General features: G+C 42.7%; 1 protein-coding gene across 1 annotated transcript; it reads right to left on the minus strand.

Annotated features, from left to right (window-relative positions):
- Positions 1-4,899: 4,899 nt before the first annotated feature.
- Positions 4,900-21,170, minus strand: ddx27 (DEAD (Asp-Glu-Ala-Asp) box polypeptide 27). The gene is made up of 21 exons (XM_083771556.1): positions 20,982-21,170; positions 19,892-20,035; positions 18,974-19,033; positions 18,550-18,727; positions 18,094-18,143; positions 17,370-17,456; positions 17,001-17,106; positions 16,657-16,830; positions 14,478-14,628; positions 13,710-13,809; positions 12,507-12,648; positions 11,376-11,529; positions 10,333-10,414; positions 10,031-10,208; positions 8,791-8,897; positions 8,538-8,631; positions 8,289-8,380; positions 7,831-7,951; positions 7,463-7,553; positions 6,161-6,295; positions 4,900-5,457 (listed from the first exon to the last, which is right to left on the minus strand). The coding sequence occupies exons 1-21, from the start codon at positions 21,069-21,071 to the stop codon at positions 5,442-5,444; spliced, it is 2,352 nt and encodes a 783-aa protein (XP_083627682.1). The 5' UTR covers positions 21,072-21,170; the 3' UTR covers positions 4,900-5,441.
- Positions 21,171-21,828: the final 658 nt, after the last annotated feature.

Raw genomic sequence — 21,828 nt, forward strand, 5'->3', positions numbered from 1 at the left:
AGTGTTCTGCTGTAATATTGTCCAGACAGCTCACCTTTAACACAATTAAATAATGTCGCATAATAGGCGAAAAAAGCGATGGCGAAAAAAAGCGATGGCGAAAAAAAAGCGATGGCAAAAAAAAGCGATGGCGAAAAAAGCGATGGCGAAAAAAGCGATGGCGAAAAAAAGTGATGGCGAAAAAAAAGCGAGATGATGATGATGATGGAGATGATGAGATGATGATGAGATGATGATGAGATGGCAGAAAAAAAAGCGATTGCGAAATAAAGCGATGGCGAAAAAAGCGATGGCGAAAAAAAGCGATGGCGGAAAAAAAGCGATGGCGAAAAAAAGCGATGGCGAAAAAAGCGATGGCGAAAAAAGCGATGGCGGGAAAAAAGCGATGGCGAAAAAAGCGATGGCGAAAAAAAGCGATGGCGAAAAAAAGCGATGGCGAAAAAAAAGTGATGGCGAAAAAAAAGCGAGATGATGATGGAGATGATGAGATGATCATGAGATGGCGAAAAAAAAGCGATTGCGGAAAAAGCGATGGCGAAAAAAAGCGATGGCGAAATAAAGCGATGGCGAAAAAAAGCGATGGCGAAAAATGGCGAAAAAAAAACGATGGCGAAAAAAAAGCGATGCGAAAAAAAGCGATGGCGAAAAAAGCGATGGCGAAAAAAAGCGATGGCGAAAAAAAAGCGATGGCAAAAAAAAGCGATGGCGAAAAAAGCGATGGCGAAAAAAGCGATGGCGAAAAAAAGCGATGGCGAAAAAAAAGCGATGGCGAAAAAAAAGTGATGGCGAAAAAAAAGCGAGATGATGATGGAGATGATGAGATGATGATGAGATGGCGAAAAAAAAGCGATTGCGGAAAAAGCGATGGCGAAAAAAGCGATGGCGAAAAAAAAGTGATGGCGAAAAAAAGCAATGGCGAAAAAAAGCGATGGCGAAAAAAAAGTGATGGCGAAAAAAAAGCGATGGCGAAAAAAAAAGCGATGGCGAAAAAAAGCGATGGCGAAAAATGGCGAAAAAAAAGCGATGGCAAAAAAAAAGCGATGCGAAAAAAAGCGATGGCGAAAAAAGCGATGGCGAAAAAAAAGCGATGGCGAAAAAAAGCGATGGCGAAAAAAGCGATGGCGAAAAAAGCGATGGCGAAAAAAAAGCGATGGCGAAAAAAAAGCGATGGCGATCACCCATCATACAACCTGTTCTGCACCCCCCCAGCTGCATTGACAGGCCGTCCATATATAAATTGAAGAGGGCTGGGGATAAAATCCCCCCCTGCCTGACGCCATTACCCACCCTAAAAGGGGTGGATAATGTGCTCCCCCATTTTACCTGCATTTTCTGGTTAGGATACCAGTAGGCAAGAATGCGTAATAAACAGTTTGGCACACCCCTAAGCTTGAGCTTATTAAAAAGCTTGTAGTGATGGATTCGGTCAAAGGCTCTCGACGCATCAATAAAACCAACCAGCATAGTAGAGCCCTGCCTTCTATAGGTCTCCACTGCTTCTTTCAGAGCGTAAATACATAAGTCTGTACTATGTTTGGGCTTGAAGCCAAACTGATTGTCAGTGGTGGAAATGTAAATACTTAGTCTATCAAGGAGTAGTTTTTCTAGTACTTTGGACACAATACTGGCAAGAGCTATGGGTCTGTAGTTATCTATACTCCCTACTTTCCCAGCTTTGTCTTTTATTATGGGAACCAGAACGACAGACAGCATGGAGTCTGGTAAAGTGCCATGAGTCAACATCCCAGAGAAGCAGATAGACAGCAGCACTGCCAATCTGGGACCAGCTAGCTTTAAGTGTTCTGCTGTAATATTGTCCTGACAGCTCACCTTTAACACAATTAAATAATGTTGCATAATGCTGCCTCCAGAGGGCAGCGATGCCTACTGGATCTGTTACCCCCTCTACATTACAAGGGAGAGCTGCTTTAGCCCTGTTAAGGGACTTTACCTCTTTCCAAAAGTTAGTGATGTCATTATCAAAAAGATTATCAGCCATAGACTGAGAACTCAGGGCCTGTTCTTGTTTGCTTATAAACCTTAATGCATATTTGTACTTTGCATTAGTTTTCTTTTTATGTTCAAGGACAGGTCCCTGTCTGGGCCTGCCATCTATTACCCAGGCCTTATGGGCCTCATTGTATGGTGGCTAGCTACAAATTTATTCCACCCTGGCTTGATGTTCTTGGCCTTCCTAGGGCGGGTGAATAAAGACCTGCTAGCATTATGAAGCGCTCTCACTATATCATCATACATATGACATAGACTCTCACCATGGGAGGAGTCCTCACAGTTTACATTTGTGCAACAAATGGCATTCATTGGCAAATTCACTTTACTCAATAATTCATCAGAATAAAAGCAATATTTAAGGATATCAGCTTCCGATAGTTTACCTCAGTCTATTTTAACCTCTCTGTTTTCTTCATTCTTAGCCAGCGAGGGGACATTATCCACATTTAGTACCATGGCAAAAGGGATGTGGTCAGATGTAGCTAACCCATAACAAATATCTATCTATACTTGTGTGACCATCAACGTTTTAGGACTGTGAGGAAATGAATGCCATATTTACAGTTCATTTGCCATTGATAAGCCTGACCCTTAAGACAGAAATAGCCGACCTCTTAGTGTTGCAGCGATGTGTTGTGATCTTGCATTCTCTTGTGAGGACCAATTTGTCCTCACAATGTCTCTTTCTCTAATTCTGGACTTCATAAGTATAGTAATACAACTACAGTACGCACGCACTGTCAGAGGAGCGTGCATGCGCGCGTGCCGCGCGCCCACACACACACACACACACACACACACACACACACACACAGGCAAACACCTCTGCTGCTGTAAACTGTCACCATGACAAATTATAAGACAGGAGAAAAATACATCAGAGAACAAATAACATGATGGAATGTTTTATTTACACATGCGTGCGCATGTAATGTTATCTTGCCACGCTTTCTGTGTTATGCTACAACATGATGAAATATTGAAGAAATAGTTAGTTAGGAACACATTTGAGTGTGTGTGTGTGTGTGTGTGTGTGTGTGTGTGTGTGTGTGTGTGTGTGTGTGTGTGTGTGTGCGAGCGCATGTGCGTGCGTGTGCATACGTGCGTGTGTGTGTGTGTGTGTGCGCGTACGTACGTGCGTGTGTGTGTGTGTAATCAGGTTAGTGTAATCTAAGACTGTGGTGAACACATACCGTATGAGTTCCAGTTCAACCATACTGTGATGTAGCAACAGTACTGTAAACCACTGGTTCAAGGACCCCCAAAAGGATAGATCTGGTCGTGGAAGTGGATCCACATATCTAAAAAAACATTTTGTGCCGCTAATTTCTTTTTCTCCAAAAATGTTACAAAATTGTTCTACATGTTTTGAAAAAGCATAAAATATAGTTAAAGTATATTTTATCATTTTATGCTATATTAAATAATTCTGCTGAGAACCTAGATTGCAGCTTTGATACTGACTCCAACCCCTTTAAAAGAGCCCAGTGTCATGGAAGATCAGATAGTTTACACCGGCGACACCACCAGAGTATAACATTGTTTGTTGTTGGGCAGAAACCTCTTATCTCCATATTTTAACCTTTGGTGTGCTTTTCTGTAAATTAATGCCCTACTTGATCATACTACACAGCGTCACACAAAAGTATCAAATGTAGAGGATCAAAGTGCAGAGTGGAGCGACACGCTTTAAGCTTGTACATGTACAGTAGATCTGCTACTTTTGAATCAGAATCTTGAAAAGTACGTTTTGGACATATGGAGTTCCCTCCTCCTTCCCTGTCAAAACACGTTCTGGTGACAGGAACAATACACCACACAACACCTAAACGCTAAAATGGTTTAGCAGATGTTAAGTTTTATAATATTTATGTTTGAATGTGAAGTTGAGAAAGTGTTTTGTTATGACAAAGGCTGAAAAGAAAATCTGTGTTTTCTGGGGAAAACTTCCAGTGTCAAAAAGCTGAAAAATGTTAAATGAAAGTGCGACAATATGTGCATCAGTAGGCCTAATAAATCAGGTAATAACAATGCATTTTTCAATGTCACATTTACTGTATTAAAAGAGTGAGGTAATCCCATTTGGAAACTTGTATTGCTATCCGATTTGACCATGCAATTAATCTGTAATCGGACACTTATATCGTGCAGCATCCCTAATACTGTACAGTACACAAGATACCTCATTGCCCACTTCTGTTCATTGTAGTGATATATATGGTTCCTAATGCACGAATTATTGAAGCATGATGCTTGATGAAGCATGATGTCGTCCACTAATAAAATCTAAGTCTATTGAAGCAGGAGGTCCATTTTTATAGACTATTGCAGGACTGTAGACTATTGCAGGCCATCATAACTCGCTGAAGCGGTTTGGTTTGTTACAAATGTCTAACATGTATATGTTACAAAAACATTGATCATAACTCGCTGAAGCGGTTTGGTTTGTTACAAATGTCTGACATGTATATGTTACAAAAACATTGATCATAACTCGCTGAAGCGGTTTGGTTTGTTACAAAGGATTCATTTTTGTCTTACCTGCCGTCCTAATAAAATATTGGCACTCTGGCTATTGGCGTGTGCGGCCACCTTCTTGTTTTTTCAAGATCTCCTCTATTGTTACAAATGTCTAACATGTTTGTTACAAATGTCTAACATGTATATGTTACAAAAACATTGATGTTTCTTTTCTTTTTTTTTCAAAGTTGTTTATTGAATAGTTAATGACATTCAGCAGTATAGTCAACATAGTCAACATTTCTGTGATTTTTTTTATAGATCCCCCCCCTTTCCCTCCCCCCACCCCTTCCAAGATCTGTCCATCTATGGGCAATGTCTTGTTGCCAGTACACATTCACAAATGTACATTGTGAGTGACCAGTACACATTCACAAATGTACATTGTGAGTGACCTACTTCGACATCACACTGGCCAGTATTTGAATGTATAAAATACAGAAAAAACAAGTAGACATTGATATGTTTCTATCAAATAAAGACACCAGTCTGCCTTAAGATTGAAGGCAGAATTCAAGAAAGAATGACATTTTGTCGAATGTGTCGAATATATGTTCTGAATTCCGATACTGCCTAAATGGTCTCAATATCATAAATAATGCAGAGACATATGGGCTCAGTGGTCAATGCAGCATCTATGAATTTATGTCTATTATGTAGGACTGTGTGTTGGTGTTGTTTGTGTCTGTAGTAATTGGCACAGCTTTGTCCTTTAGTCAATCATTACATCTTTATTGATAAAGAATTTCACGTATAACAGATACTAGTAGATAGTTTTACACCCAAAACAATGAATGATTTATGAATTATGAAAAATAAAAACTGGAAAATCCAATGTTTTCAACCAATAGTCCAGTCCAGTATGATATAGTCCAGTCCGGTATGATACAGTCCAGTGATCTCTATGTTTACTTCCTCTTAAACCTGAAAGACAAGGTGTTTTTGTATCCATTTAAAAAAAATCACACACGTGTGAACTGAGTGGTGCAATTCCCTCCCCCCCCCCCCCCCACCTCTCTCTCTCTCTCTCTCTCTCTCTCTCTCATTAGAGACACTACCCCTCTCACTGTTTCTGGCGCCCCCTACTGCTATTATTAAGTCACATACTCGTGCTCTCACAGACAGACACACACACACACACACACACACACACACACACACACACACACACACACACACACACACACACACAACAGGTACAAGGACATTGCAAGCTGGTTGTAGGAGTGGTTGCACCACTCAAAAACTGGCTGATATTAGCAGCAAACAGGAAAAAAAACTACTGTATTTCTAGAATATGTAGTTTCAAAACTGTTCTGTCACTCTAACCATCATTCTGTAGCTCCAATTATAATTGTCCCCAATCCCTCTTTATTCTTTGTTTACTGTGTTTTTGTTGTTTTGAATGTTACGCTATGTATGCTGCTGCATTGTCTGAAGGAAGCCAAACAAAAATTGGTTTTACTCTTATGTACCTGTACACAAGATGTAACAATAAAGTACAACCTTGAACCTCTAGGGACCTCTTTATTTTATAACCTTCCAGAAAAGTAAAATACAGTATTCTCATATTGGACAGTTTTCCATTGGATCGTTTATAGAGGTCAAAAGTGTACAGTTCACTCACTTGGATTTGGGTTTGGATTTGGATTTAAAACCACCGCTTCCACCTCCTTTCTTGTTGTTCATCCCTCCTTTCTTGTGGTTCATCCCTCCTTTCTTGCCGTTCATCCCCAGTCTCTTCCTGTCCTCAAAGGACGGTCTGAAACATAAACACATTTGTACAATTCGTTTACAATTATTGTTACAGAATCTCAAGAAGTTAATAACTTTCAATCAAGGGACGAGGCTGGGGAAAGAGAGAATCCGAGATAAATGGCTTCCAGTTATCCAGTTATCAATGAAGTCTATGGGCGCAACAAGCAGCTAACCAGAAGATAATGAAGACGGCAGTCTTTCATAATTCAATAAAAACCTAAAAAGACGTTAAAGTCGGCTTTGGTAGTATTTAATGATGCTAAAAATGGGTATCTGTTATAATGAGATGGGTCTTAAACATTCCACGTTTGATAATGTCAAGAAAACTGAGGCGCACAAAAAGAACCCGACCTATTTAGCTGTTTTGCACGTTTTTAGTTATCAGCTTGCTCAGCGCTGTGGGGTCATTGCATGTGGCTTTGTAAGGCTCTGCTCTCCTAGTGCTAATCCTCCTGCTGAAATCATCAGCTTGTGCTGTTGCTCCTTATGAAAGGGGGCTTGGCCCCTGCCTTTTTGACCGTTTGAGAAAAGTGTTCTCTCCATCCTGAACTGCATGTTAAAACAATTCCCCTCTGAGGCTCTGAACCTTGCCGGCGGCATCAGCGCATCTGCGTTAAATCTTTCTTAAATGAGTGCGTGACGCAGGCGTGCACAGTGCGCACACACAGAATTATAGGATCTACAAGCTCACAACGCGCCGCAGGCGACGCGCTGTGAGCTTGTAGAGCGGCTATTTTGGGTACCGCGCAACGAAGTCCAAGTATAGGCACAATCCAAACTAAAATGAGAACATGCAGAGATTCATTCATTTCGTACACTGCATGCTGATGCTGAGTGAAGTGAACCGTTCCGAAACAGATAGACTATGTCATGTGACATGTCACGTATGTGTATAAGTGTTGGGCTTAAGTTTTATATGTTCATCTGAGGGACCATCTCTCTCTCAAGCAAATGCGATTATGCATGCGATGCGAAACTTAATATTATAGCGTTTTTTGTTTTCTTTTGCGGGCCGCGGGGCGGGCGGGTTGTTGATTAATATATTGTTTCGCGCGGCAGGTTGGTGCGGGCTGGCTGGCGGGTTATGCAAAAAAGCCGGCCCGCGCAACACTACTACACACAGTCACTAACACCAACCCAACAGACAGACAGACAGACAGACAGGTCTTACCCTGCTCTGTAGTGTTTCAGAGCCTTGCTGCTGGTGTTGGTCAACTCCTTGTCAAACACAGACTTCTTGCCCCCCCCTGCTTTCTTTTTGGCTGTTGGACACACGCACACACACACACACAATTATCATCACAAATAACTGGGATGAGGCAAATACAATGTGTTAAAAAGGGACACTTCACCGATATTTTAGATTTCCTCAGTACTGGGCTCACTTCCTGGACTACAACTCCCATAATGCTTTGGTGCACTGCTCCTTCTTGTGGATAGGGGGAGGGCCGTCTTACTGAGATAACATGTAGTCCAGGAGGTAAGTGAGCCCAGTGACACTGGCCTCAGGTCTAACTGGGATAACAGTGGCAGACCTACCTTGGGGTGGGGGCTCGTCCTCGGGCATGGCTCTGGCTCTCTTGGGGCGTCGCTCTCTCTTGGCGGCTCGCTCTGCATACATCTGAGACTTGAGCTGTTCAAACTGAGCACGCTCCTCGGCCTGGGGGCGGGGCAACACTTTGTGTCAATCAAGGTACAGTACCTACTTCTGTGCGTGGTGGTGTGTGAACTCGGTGTGTGTGCATGCGTGTATTGTATATACATACATAAAATACATACATAATTGAACTGCCATTGTCAATGTTTTATTGAAATTGTGTTTTATAATTGTATAATATTACTGTAATTGTAGGCTACCTCTAGAGTACATATACCACTGCTATTACGGGTGACACACATGCTAGATAAATAGTAACAATACAAAGAGTAATAGTAACACTACTAATAATTACAATAACAACAATACAAATATTAATATTTAATACTACTGTATTTACAGTCAGTATTTTCTTCTTTCCGTCTTTGAGGAATTTTGCCCTCTTTTTAGTTCCTCTCAGAGCCGTGTCAAAGTCCTGCAGAGCTTTATTCACTAGAAGAGATGGACATAGAAGGATGGATACATAGATTAATAATAATAATTCAGGCACAAAAAGTTAAAATATGCAGATAAGAGGTTTCTGCCCGACAGCAACCATATTTAAGTGTGTCATACTGCAACTCAGGTTGCTCTATATGTAAATACTGACTGCGTTCTTTCTTTCTCTCCTGTCGGGTTTGGAACCAGCCTCTCTCTGGCGCCTCCTCCTCTGTCTGGGTGAGACGCTTCTGGGCCACACTGATCTGAAAGACAAACACAGTAGCAACGTTGTGCGTCGGTGTGTGCAAAAGGTTTCATGTCAATCGGTCCAGTGGTGCCCGAGATTAGCTGATCACGGACAGACACAGACAGACAGACAGACAGACAGACAGACAGACAGACAGACAGACAGACAGACAGACCTGAGCCTCTGTGGCAGCCATCGATCTTTCTTCCCTCTCCAGTCTCATGACGGCATAAATATCTTTCTCCAGATTGGTGATGTGATCTCTGAACTTTAAGATGACCTCTGATACACAGACAGACAGACAGACAGACAGACAGACAGACAGGTTAGTCTGCAGTACGGCTGGTTATGCTACCATTGTATAAAAAGGTATAATACAGGGTTAAGCCGTTAATCAGATTCATCGATAAATATCCCCCCTTCCCTTGATCCTTCCTCCCCAATCCTGTGTCTCACCTAGACACAGGATTTTACACAAATTTTGACCTGATGGTCCAAATTAATCCCCTGAGCAAGCAGGTTGGCTGTATTAGCTCATTGCTAAAGGGAAATCAACACTTTTGCAAAGGAAACCATGTTCAAATCAGTAGTAGAAGATCAGTCGTTTAAATAACTGGGGTTACTGAAGTAGTTACATTACAGGTCGTGTAGTCAGTAGTGTCAGTACACGGAGGCCTTCACTAGGTAGTGTACTAGTCAGTACTTTCACTAGGTAGTGTAGACAGTAGTGTCAGTAACTTGAGGCAGTACTCGGCCCCCTTCACTAGGTAGTGTACTAGTCAGTAGTGTGAGTACCTTGAGACAGTGCCCTGGCCTTCACTAGGTAGTGTAGTCAGTAGTGCAGCACCTTGAGGCTGTACTCGGGCCTTCACTAGGTAGTGTAGTAGTCAGTAGTGTCAGTACCTTGAGGCCTTCACTAGGTAGTGTAGTAGTCAGTAGTGTCAGTACCTTGAGGCCTTCACTAGGTAGTGTAGTAGTCAGTAGTGTCAGTACCTTGAGGCCTTCACTAGGTAGTGTAGTAGTCAGTAGTGTCAGTACCTTGAGGCCTTCACTAGGTAGTGTAGTAGTCAGTAGTGTCAGTACCTTGAGGCCTTCACTAGGTAGTGTAGTAGTCAGTAGTGTCAGTACCTTGAGGCCTTCACTAGGTAGTGTAGTAGTCAGTAGTGTCAGTACCTTGAGGCCTTCACTAGGTAGTGTAGTAGTCAGTAGTGTCAGTACCTTGAGGCCTTCACTAGGTAGTGTAGTCAGTAGTGTCAGTACCTTGAGGCCTTCACTAGGTAGTGTAGTCAGTAGTGTCAGTACCTTGAGGCTGTACTCAGGCCTTCACTAGGTACTAGGTAGTGTAGTCAGTAGTGTCAGTACCTTGAGGCTGTACTCAGGCCTTCACTAGGTAGTGTAGTCAGTAGTGTCAGTACCTTGAGGCAGCACTCGGGCCTTCACTGCGCTCCTGGCCGCCTTCACGATGTCCTTCAACATGCGTCTCTCCTGCTCTCCTACCAGAGACACAGAGCGTCCTGCTTTACCCGCACGCGCCGTTCGGCCCACGCGGTGGACGTAATGCTTCGCCGTGTTGGGCATGGTGAAGTTTATCACCTACACACACAACACAACATTTTAGTACAGTGATTTTATGAAAGACATTTCGGATGAATGGTTCCCGAGACATGATGAGGACAGATAGGACTAGAATAGATCAGCAATAAAAAGTGTTTCAGACCGTCTTGACTCCATCGATGTCCAGACCTCTGGCTGCAACATCTGTTGCCACCAAGATATCTATCTGGTCATCTTTAAAACGCCTGGACAGGACAGCAGAGGAGAGGAGGAAAGGAGAGAAGAGGAGGAGATAAAGTTCTGATCTGGTTCCATTGTACTTACTTACTGACGCAGTGTTTGAATCATTCACTAATTCAGTTCATCAATGTTTATAGAGCAGGTGCTCCATGGCAATGAATTACTGTTCAGTTAGGCGGTAAATTTGCACACTCTCAAACACAACTTTACTACAGTGTATATTGGGGTCCCAGAGATACAAATCCCATGGTGGTATGTGGCCTAATGCATATAGTTTACAGCCTATGAAACACAATACAAAACAATAAACATTTGAACCACATTACAACATCGCAGATGCAAATGTGTGAGTTGCATGAGGATTACAACTTCAAGCATCAAAAGTAGCAGATGTACAAGCTCGAAACGTCTTGCGAGGCAACACGTTTCAAGCTTGTAGATCTGCTACTTTTGAATTTGAATCATGGAAAGTAACACTTTCGAAGATAAGAGGTTTCCACCCACCAGAGACGATATCAAACAGTCAATCAGTAATATGAAATAAAAGGGGTGGTTGTGCTTTAATATATGTGTGGACAGGGGAGATGTACAGTACATAGAGTACACACAGGCCTGTGGTAGTCGTTCTGCCAGCAGCACAAGGAATCAGACCATAGTTATACTGCCATGTTACACGGACAAACTGTACCATAAACAATAGCCATCAGGCCTAGGAGAGAAATCTTGGCTCTTGCGTCATGTACAATATAATGTATCATAGGCACAGAGATGAATAGCATAAGATGGAGCAACAATGAACTGAAAATAAGTTTACACATAACATGATTTTCTTCCACAAAATGGAAAGAGGATTGCGAATCCCTGCCCTAGTGTGTGTGTACCTGAGGTTCTCCAGCCTAATCCCTGCCCTGTGTGTGTGTACCTGAGGTTCTCCAGCCTAATCCCTGCCCTAGTGTGTGTGTGTACCTGAGGTTCTCCAGCCTCTGGGTCTGGCTCAGGTCTCCGTGGAGCTCTCCAACCTTCAGACCCATGAGGCCCAGCAGGATGTGCAGGCGGTGGGCCTGCTTCTTAGTCTGAGTGAACAGCATCACGTGATCCTGGAAGGAGCGTGTCAGCAAGGCTGAGAGACAGACACACACACACACACACACACACACACGCGCACACACACACACACACACACACACACAAGTAAGAATTACAATTAGCAGGATTATTAAGTATAATGGTAAAATATGGAGCGTTCATTTTAAATCATTGACTGCCATTGAGGCATGTATATGTAATTTAAATCCAACGCACGTACAGACCACCATTGGCACAATACATTGATTACAATAGAGGGCGCTTCCGCAACCTGGGAGTGATCCTAGGATCAAGGTTCAAGGTTGTCTTTATTTGTCTCCCTTGGGAGAAATTTGTCTTGGAGACAGAGTCACAGCTGCATACGAATAACAGACACGTTCACAATATACGAAAAGGAAAAACACCATGAAACACCCACATACACAAAACAGAGATATTGCACACATTCCCTTGATAAAGTGCAACTAGTCAAAAAAGTGCTTTTGGCAATCTCTGAGTCAGTAAAGTGCATTCGGCAATCTCTGATCGAGCATTTTGATTGACAGGGGAAGAAAAGAGTGTTTAAATCTATTATTCACACACCGTGGAGTTCTATACCTCCTACCGGATGGCATTAGCTCGTATTCTTGGTATAATACATGCAAGGGGTCAGATACAATATTCCGAGCTTGTCTCAACACTGGATATTCCGAAGAAGAAGATTACACCCAGAAATAACGTGATCTAAAAAAAACTACTTTTGGTAAGCTATATTCAACTGCCATTAAATAAAGAATGAAACATTGCAGTGACACACTATCCCGACCCCCTTTATTTGGTTTTTACATCGTCATAGAACAAAATATTCGGATGGTCTTGAAAGATTACCGGTAGTAAAAACACTGGCAGTGTGCACAGACTGTTCTCAGGAAACTCAAACAGTAAATGAGTTAAGACATTTCAGATGACTAGAACGTGCTGGAGTAGAGTAGTACCTGCTACAATAGTCACAACACTGGAGTAGAGTAGTACCTGCTACAATAGCTTCTCTGTCTCCCTCTCTGTTGGGTCGTATTCTGATGAACTCTTGTCGCAGGTGGAGGGCGACGTCTGTGTTACTGTTCACAAAGATTCTGATTGGCTGCTGCAGAGAGACAGACGCCAGGTCCTTCACCTAGAAATCACACACATACGGTAGAGTTATTATCAGTTATCACCACCTAGCATGTGGTACAGTTATTACTACTACGTAGCATACAGTACAGGCTTTATCACCCCCTGGCACGGTGGTTCTTGAAGTGGGTTCCGGGGACCACCAGGGGCCGTTAAAATGTCACAGCACGCCACTGTGTGCTGCACTGCGAGCTTGTACATCTGCTAGTTTTGATTTTATTTATTTTTTATATTGGAAATGTTTAGAAAATTACCCATAGCACAAAACATTATTTTCCCTTCCTAGTGTACGTTAGGGCATTCATTAAAAACAATCGATGCATCAATTTCACACAAGTCAATTCAAATTAGGAGAAGTCGAAAGTAAAACAATAAAAATAAAAAATAAATTAAATTGATTTCCCCATATTATATGTTTTGCTCTGTGTCTGCATGTGTACAGAATTCAAACTGTAGGATTGATCATTGTCACGGACGGATAGAAGTAATTATTTTCCTTTGCATAACGCACCGGAGCGCACTCGCCTATTAGTTTGCATTGCATTCAGAACGCGCTCTTACAGTAATTAACAACCTAACTGCAGCTGTATGTGGCTCTCAGCGCGGTCGGTGTCCCACCGAAGTTGAACTGCATCATGTGCTGTGTCAGAGAAGTAACAGATAGAAGCACGCAAACTTTATCCCTAAACTATATCCCCCCCCCCCCCCCCAACTCCGTGCTGGAAATAAAACGTCTGGGTTTCCGAGGCTACATCCGTGCTGACACAATGACTGCCCTGTTGCTGGTTTAGCTTTACGCACGGGACGCATGAATCTCTCCGTCTCCCGTCAGTGTGGGTTGTTGTTTATTTGCATGGCTCAGAAAATAAGTACGGTAACAAACTAACATGAGAACATTATCGAGTTGGAGGAGGAGGAGAAAACGATGCATCGACTCAACTTCGACTTTACTGTCTGACAAGTCGACTTGGAAAAATGTCAACTGGTTAATGCCCTAGCGTACGTAACATCTTTATCACCAGCTAGCATAAAAGTGTCATCTATGTGTGTGTGTGTGCATACCTCCTCAGTCATAGTAGCAGAGAACAGCATGGTCTGTCTCTGGTGCGCACACTGTCTGATAATCTCCTTCATCTGCTCCTCAAAGTACTCATCCAGCATTCTGACGCACAGTACGAATGCACGCACGCACGCGCACGCACACGCACACACACACACACACACACACACACACACACACACACACACACACACACACTCAATATTTCTTCTGTGACATTAACAGGTGATGCATTCTTTGACATTGAGAAAAATAAGTACTGTTGATCCCACACAAATGGAACACACTTCAGGACTATGACGTTGTAATCTATCAAGCTTTCTTGAATCAATAAATAAAAGGAAAAAAGGTTGCATATCCGGGCTCCATAGGCACTATTTCTAATTGATGTTTCGGTCTGAAGAAGGCCTAAGGGCAGAAAGAAGGCCTAAGGGCAGAAAGAAGGCCTAAGGGCAGAAAGAAGGCCTAAGGGCAGAAACGCCAATTAAAAATACTGCATATATACTAGTCGACTAGTAAACTAGGCAAATAGTCAACTAGTAAAAATCACTAGAAGTGAAAGCACTAGTATATACACATTAACCCATTTGGTAAAGCCAACTATTTACAAAACTCTTCAAAAGGCGGCACGAACGAGCTTGTAGATCTGTCACTTTTGATACTTTTGTGTGACGATGTAGCATGACCAAGTAGGGCGTTGGAGATAAGAGGTTTCTGCCCGACAGCGATGATGTCCATCTGTTAGCTTGTGACGTTAACTACTTAGTTACCTGTCAGCCTCGTCCAGAACAAGGATCTCTATCTGACTGAGCTCGAAGGAAGGCGTGTTGTGAAGGTGGTCTATCAGTCGACCTGGAGTGGCTATCAGGACATCAGGACCTGCTCTCAATGCTGCTTCCTGGGTCTTCAGATCCAAACCACCTACACACACACACCATTATGTTAAACATGGATATAAAAAAAGAGATGCCTCATTGGCCGCTGCAGTTCGTTGGAGCCATGTGTATCGACGTGAGGGCGGAAGTGCGGAAGGCACGCTTACGCCACGCTGCCACTCAAGTGACTAGTACTGGCCAATCACAGCGCGTCATTTCTGGGACCTGAACGTCCGCAGAAGCTTCTGTGAAGCACTAGTCTCATGTTGCCAGACTGTTGCTTCTCGCAATAGTTGTCTTGTCTGGCTACACGAGACTAGTGAAGCACCAACGCGGAAGCTTGCCTCACTTGAGTACAAACGCCCCAGAGCCGAAGGACACCTTTCCATGTCTATGATATTAAATACTACTGCTATAGAGCGTTGTAGCCCCGCCCTCCTTTCAGAACGACAAGTGGCCCAGGAAATAATTCCCCATTCATTTTCCCCATAGGCTTTTCAAAAAGTATTTACTTAAAAGACGTTTACACCGTGGACAAAGCCAACTGGGCTCGTGACAAATCATGACAACAAACACAATGTTTTGGGCAGATCAAATAATTAGAAGGAAGAAAAAAATGCAGGATACAACACTTCGTTGTATTAAGTGGTGGTACAATATGTTGCAACATTTCAGCAAACAGTACAAGTGCGATTCATGCACCCTCAAATATAGTTAATATAAACTGGGTTAGTTCCAGTACAGAGTGAGTTTAATGGTGGTCTTCGCTTGCCTCTTGAAGAGGGCGGTCGCATTTTTTCTCTCTCCCTCCCTCCCTGTACTCCCTGCTCAGAGCGTCTCTTCTACACTGTCTCTTCAAAACCCCTGAAACTATCAAAACATGGAACTAATTATGGAATTAGTGTGCTGGTCTCTGTACGTGATGGACAACATTTTTTTCATGTAAATTGGGTTCTGGAGAGCCCGCTCAATACCCTGATGGATCTTCCCCCGACTATCAGCGTAGAAGAGGCATATCTATTTGGATTATGGTTACAGGATTTCTGCTGATTGGGCTGTGCATTGGTCTTGTGTACTGAAGAATTGGAAAAATGGCAACGCTGAACGGAGCCCCTATGCTGCCTGCCATGGCCGAGCTGAGCAGGGCATTTGGGGAGATGCATCAGAAGATGGACACGATCTTGGAACAGGCCAGCGCCCTGCAGATGCATCAGAAGATGGACACGATCTTGGAACAGGTCAGCGCCATGAGAGCCATGACGGACAGAGAGCCATAACGGACATAGAGGAGAAATAGCCATATTGCTATCCCTCGCTCTAAACATGAATCTGGATTCCCCCCCACCTCAACCCCCACCCTCCCTGACACCTGTTGTGTCTTCAGACTATGGCCGTGTTCGTCTCCACTGAACCCGCCATGATAACGCAGGACAATGAGGCAACGTGACATGACCTTGGGGAGATATGCCAGGAACACACTTACACAAACACATGGGAAATTAACTTTCCACCGAACTGTTCTCATGGACACACATGTCTTACACACAGCCGCCTTCTACCCCCCCCCCCCCCCCCCACCACTCCCCCTGCAGCTAGGTATATTTTTTTGTGCCTGGCCCAAGCCCCCGCCACCCCCACCCAGAAACGTGCCTGCACAGCCGAGTATTATCATCTTACTTGAAATGTGATGTGATGTCTTCTTACCCCCCCCCCCCTCTATGTTTTCTTTTCCATTTTCTATGATGCAAGAAAGATGTATTGTGGCGGCGCGACTCATGTTGCTGCGGCTCGTGCACTAGCACATCGAAATTTTGTTTTTCAGCTGTTCACAGTTGTAAAAATGACAAATACACCTATCTATCTATCTATCTATCTATCTATCTATCTATCTATCTATCTATCTATCTATCTATCTATCTATCTTAATGTCTTACCCACAGCCAGGCAGGTTGTGACTGCAGTGAACTGGGTTAGTTCCAGTACAGAGTGAGTTTAATGTCTTACCCACAGCCAGGCAGGTTGTGACTGCAGTGAACTGGGTTAGTTCCAGTACAGAGTGAGTTTAATGTCTTACCCACAGCCAGGCAGGTTGTGACTGCAGTGAACTGGGCCAGCAGGCGGGCCACAGAGTGGACCTGGATCCCCAGCTCTCTGGTGGGAACCAGCACCAACACACGGGTCACCATGGACTCCCTGGGTTTATAAATCAAACGCTCCAACACCGGCAGCATGAAGGCTGCGGTCTTACCTAGAGAGAGACACACAGAGAGAGAAAGAGAGACAGAGCGAGACACACAGAGGGAGAAAGAGAGAGACAGACAGAGTAGTAACAATATGGTTACTAGTACTACTGGACGCCATATTACTATAAGCTAGGATATTATTTTAACCTTCCTAGTTCCTAGGAGTTATTATTACCAGTTCCAGTAGCAGCGCAGGCGCAGATGTCTTTCCCCATTAGACCGACCGGAACGCAGGCTTTCTGGATGGGAGTGGGGTCCTTAAAACCCATGGCTGTGATGGCCTGCACAGATACACATATACACACACAAGTTTTAATCCTAGTGACTTTTAGCAGGTGAGGAAACTCTTGCTGTACTCATGTCATCTAGTGGCCGTTTCTTTTAACTGCAGTGTGCACTCTTCAAATCAATTGTTGTAACACTAATATTGTCATTGAGTTTACTGAATATAAGCAACTAGAATCATGTAAAAGTATTCTATTCAACTGGAAGTAAAGGCAACTTCTAGGCAGCAGGTGTCAAGGGTCAAAGACTCAAAGCATACCTTCAGGATGGGTCTGGACAGGTTCATGTCCTCAAACCTCAGCAGGTCATCATAGTTGGACGCGTCGTCAAAGAACGATTCTGGAGGCTAGCACACGCACACGCACACGCACACGCACACGCACACGCACACACACACACACACACACACACACACACACACACACACACACACACACACACACACACACACACACACACACACACACACACACACACACAGGAGATCAGGACATCCACATTTTAGAACGGTGATTGTCAATCACTAAGGAGTGAGGCAAAGGAGTTCACAGTCACACCAGTATTGAAGAGGAGCCGACCACAGTGAATAGACTTTAAGGGGGGGAAAAGGGGTCACACAGCTCATAGCCATGAGTACTATTTTATATAATGTCGTATGGAAACCTCAGCCATGTTGAGAACTGTTCATTTTCAGGATTCAAGTAAAAGAAAACGTGATACTTTAGATTTTTCAGTGATGCTGTAATTATGTGTGTGATCAATTAGGGCATCAATTTACAAAAAAAACTTCTAAACATCTGTTTTAACCATTTATCTTGTGAGGACCAGGAAAATTGCCCTCACAATGTCTATTTCTCACAAGGCACGCACACGCACACACACACACACACACAAACCCACACCCACACACGCACACGTGACATTAATTAATTCACTACTGTGATGATGTCATAGCAGATCATGTGATCAGATCGTCACCTCACCTCGTCTCCGGGCTTCTTCTTTGCTCTGTGTTTCTTATCTCTCACGGTGTCTGACAGGAAACAGGAAGTTAAATCACACGCATTGATCTTTAAATTTACCAGATTGTATATTTTCATTTTGCTACATATTTATATATTTATATCCCTTTTTATCCCCAATTTTGTCTGACTAGCTGGTTAAGGAGGAGCCCCCACCCGGAGGACATAGAGCCTCCGTCCTACTCCTCCCGCCCAACACTCTCTGCTGACAGCCCGTATATATCACAAATACCACCCTCCCCGCACGGCTTCCACCCCAACACAGGCCAATTGTGTAGATGCTCGACGAAGCCGGATGGCGGATGCATGGATTTCTTGAACCCACAACCTCCGCGGTGGTGGACACTAGGCCCTTGGATTTAACACTGCACCACCCAACCTAAATATTTACATTTACCACCCCTGCCGAACACCCACCTGCTTTGGTCAGAACCTCTTCATCGCCAGAACTAAACTCATCCTCTTCCTCCTCCTCTTCCTCTTCGCCTGCAGCTGCTTCCACGTCTGGTTTCACATCTTCTTCATCATCACCATCACCACCTTCCTCTTCCTCACCTTCCGTCTGTTGCTTGGTTGATGACAGCGTTGCCTTCTCCTGAACAGTGGTGGAAGAAGTAGTCAGACTTGTTACTGAAGTAAAAGTAGCAAACTAAAACCATAAATATTTAACCAATGAAAAGTATTAACAAGAGAACTTGTGTTGTGATATATATATATATATATATATATATATTTAAATAATATGATTATATTATAAACCATTATAAACTAGACACAGTAAATATACTGTATGACATCTACATTCTGTAAAATATAAACACCAACTGAGATCCAGACTCACCTCATTTTTTCGTTTCTTTCTGACTTTCTCAATCTTCTGGTCGAGCGTTGTTGGATTTCTCTGAGAGAGACACACACACACACACACACAAACACACACACACGCACGCACGCACACACGCACACACAGGGATTAAAACCAACCACCTCACAGCACACTAGGGCTGCACTATTCATCAAAACATTTATCTATGATTACTGATCTTCTGATTACTTTTAATTGCAATTACATTAACGATGTATTTGAAAAAAAGCCGCTATAAATTGAATTGGTAGAGTATCATACAACTGAATTGGACGTCTCTCATCTGTCTGTCTCTTCCTCATTCACAGTGCTCATGTCACTGAGCCGAAATTACACGTGTCGAAGAAGGCAGATTATTTAGCATTTATCATTTGTCTACTTGGACACTGGACAGGGTATAACAGAGCGCAGTGTGTGACAGAAGGTTTTCAAGCTAAAGAAATTAGTCACTAAAGAGTTAAGCTGTGTTGTTTAAAATGGAGCACAATCCAGTATGGATTTAGAAGGAGTACTAATTTGCAAGCTGTGGGTTTGAGAAACATTGAAGGCAATTTGAAGCAATGTAAAGTAATGCTACAACTACCCCAAGTGTCAACATGAAATATTTTATCAATGACAAAAAACACATCACAGAACAGAGCACAAACATTACTCAAAACGAGGCGTTGGACAAAATTACCAGCATTACCTACTCTGTCGAGACTGTCGATACCAAATTACAGTAAATAAAGCATAACTACGGTGTTGCTTGCCAAAATACTTACAGGTCCACAGTGCGTCTCATCACAACACATTGTGAACTTGTAGATCTGCTACTTTCAGCAAAAAACACTTTCTACACTGTCATGCAAGGCAATAAAAGAAACAAGATTGTTGTTGATGATAAATCATTACCTTGGGCTTGAGTTGAGCCAAGACATCAGCCATCACCCAGTCATCATTGGAAACTGTGTCTCTCTCTCCAAACGTAAAGTCTGTGTTAAAGTCTCCGCTTTTCTGACCCAACTTCTTCTTCCTGTTAAGAACTATGGGCTGCTCCTGAGGTGGGGAGAGAGGAGACGAGAGGGTCAAATAAACAGGCATGTACTGAAATCACTTTTAGGCCTATCTGGTAATCAGAAGTAGCCTGACACTCAGTCTGAATTTTCATTTTGTTTCACTTCATCAACATATTTTCTTAATGGGCGTGGCTAGCGATTCAGGGCTGGGGCCAGGCTAAATCTAAAGAGCATTAATGTTTAAAAATAATAATAATCAGAAAACTTTTTTTAGAATCGGCACCAGGTAAAAGTATTCACTGTCTAACTATTCCATCCTGATTGAGGGACATGTAGGCCACAACACAACACATTCATTGCTTTGTGTCAATAATGACATTACACCACTATTAGAATTTATAAGGAAGAAAGGAAGTTCTAAATAAGTAAGTAGATATAAAGGGTAGAAAGAATTATACAAATATATCATAAAGAATTATTTCATAAAGCTGGTAGAATTATTGTGAATTATTGCATGTATAATGTCTGTGCAAAGAAGGTAATAGTATTGTATAGGCTACATTAAAGTGATTGATTGATTGAAGTATTTATTAAAAGTTTGCAAAATTGCAGTACATTTCAAGCACAACTCAATACAAAAACTGTGTGTACTATGTAGCATATTACATTCTGTACTCATAAAGTAATAGTATGGCCAATTGGCTATGTGTGTACTGAGTGTATTCGTGTACGTGAGTACTGTAAGTACTCATTTAAGTAGCCTACTGTAAAAGAAACAATTACTTAAATGAAAACAAGTACTAGTACTGGTGCATGTACTAGCCCTGAAACATGACTGTCATAAACTCAATCATGACAGTCATGTTTCAGGGCTAGTACATGAACTTGCTTTATGTACTAGTATGCGAGTGCTCATATTACTGTATGTTAATGTTAGGACTTTAATGACGCTACTAATTATTATTATATATCAGCATAACTAATACCTCTCCGGCGTCATCAGACTCAGATTCTGGCTCTTCCATGACATCATCATCATCCTGGATGGTTCCGATCAGGCCCAGGTGGCTCAACATGACGTCACGTTAATTTAAGTTATTTAAGTCTCTATTTAATGTTGTTTGATATAAAAACTAGTGTGCGCTCGTGCGCCTGTAGCTGTACACAAACACACACGTGTGACGGTGGTGGAAATGGAAAGTGGTACGCTTCCGGGTCATTTCTTTTTTTCTTTTAGGAGCATTTAAGCTCCAACACCGCCACCTGGCGGTCCGGGGGGGGGGCGACGGTCATAAAACTTCCTAATGATATTAGCAAGTTTGTCTTTGTTTTATTAAACCAGGGTGTAACCGAGACCGAGGTATGGTCTAGTTATCGGGGAGAATGCCGAAGAGATAGAACTGGATAATCTATCTCTTTGAGCGCAGGGTCAGTAGTGAGGTCTTGATATGGTATCTAAGGTTACTACTTCTCGCTCTATTCCTTTCTTCCAGTGGATCCTGCGTTAGGCATCAGTATTTATAGTTTTGGGATGTCGAGAGTGATGTCACTCCTGACGTCCTGGTTGTGATGTCAGAGAGGCACTACGTTCCTTCGTAACACAGGGTATTATATTATTTAATATTTAAACAAAAACATGTGGAGATTCTCTGTATATTATTGAAAGCGTGTGGGCTTTCTATAAAATAAACATAAAAAACGATATATAGATACCCCCCTCATGCATTACATTAGAGGGGGTGCCCCCCTCACCTAAAGGGTGAGGGGGGCATGATTTCTTTTCATTGTTATATTTGTATTTAATTATTAAATTGTTTACGTTTATTTTATTTG

The sequence above is a fragment of the Protomyctophum parallelum genome, assembly GCF_964188405.1.
Source record: "Protomyctophum parallelum genome assembly, chromosome: 8".
NCBI classification, from domain to species: domain Eukaryota; kingdom Metazoa; phylum Chordata; class Actinopteri; order Myctophiformes; family Myctophidae; genus Protomyctophum; species Protomyctophum parallelum.

What these genes read in the sequence shown, in the direction of transcription:
- ddx27 (XM_083771556.1), bottom strand. Translation starts at nt 21,071, where the DNA reads ATGTTGAGCCACCTGGGCCTGATCGGAACCATCCAGGATGATGATGAT. An exon ending in TGGCTCAACTCAAGCCCAAG is followed by an intron (nt 19,034 to 19,891) that starts GTAATGATTTAT and finishes TGTCTCTCTCAG; the next exon opens with AGAAATCCAACAACGCTCGA. An exon ending in GAAAGAAGAAAATACTGACT is followed by an intron (nt 7,952 to 8,288) that starts GTAAATACAGTA and finishes CCCCGCCCCCAG; the next exon opens with GCCGAGGAGCGTGCTCAGTT.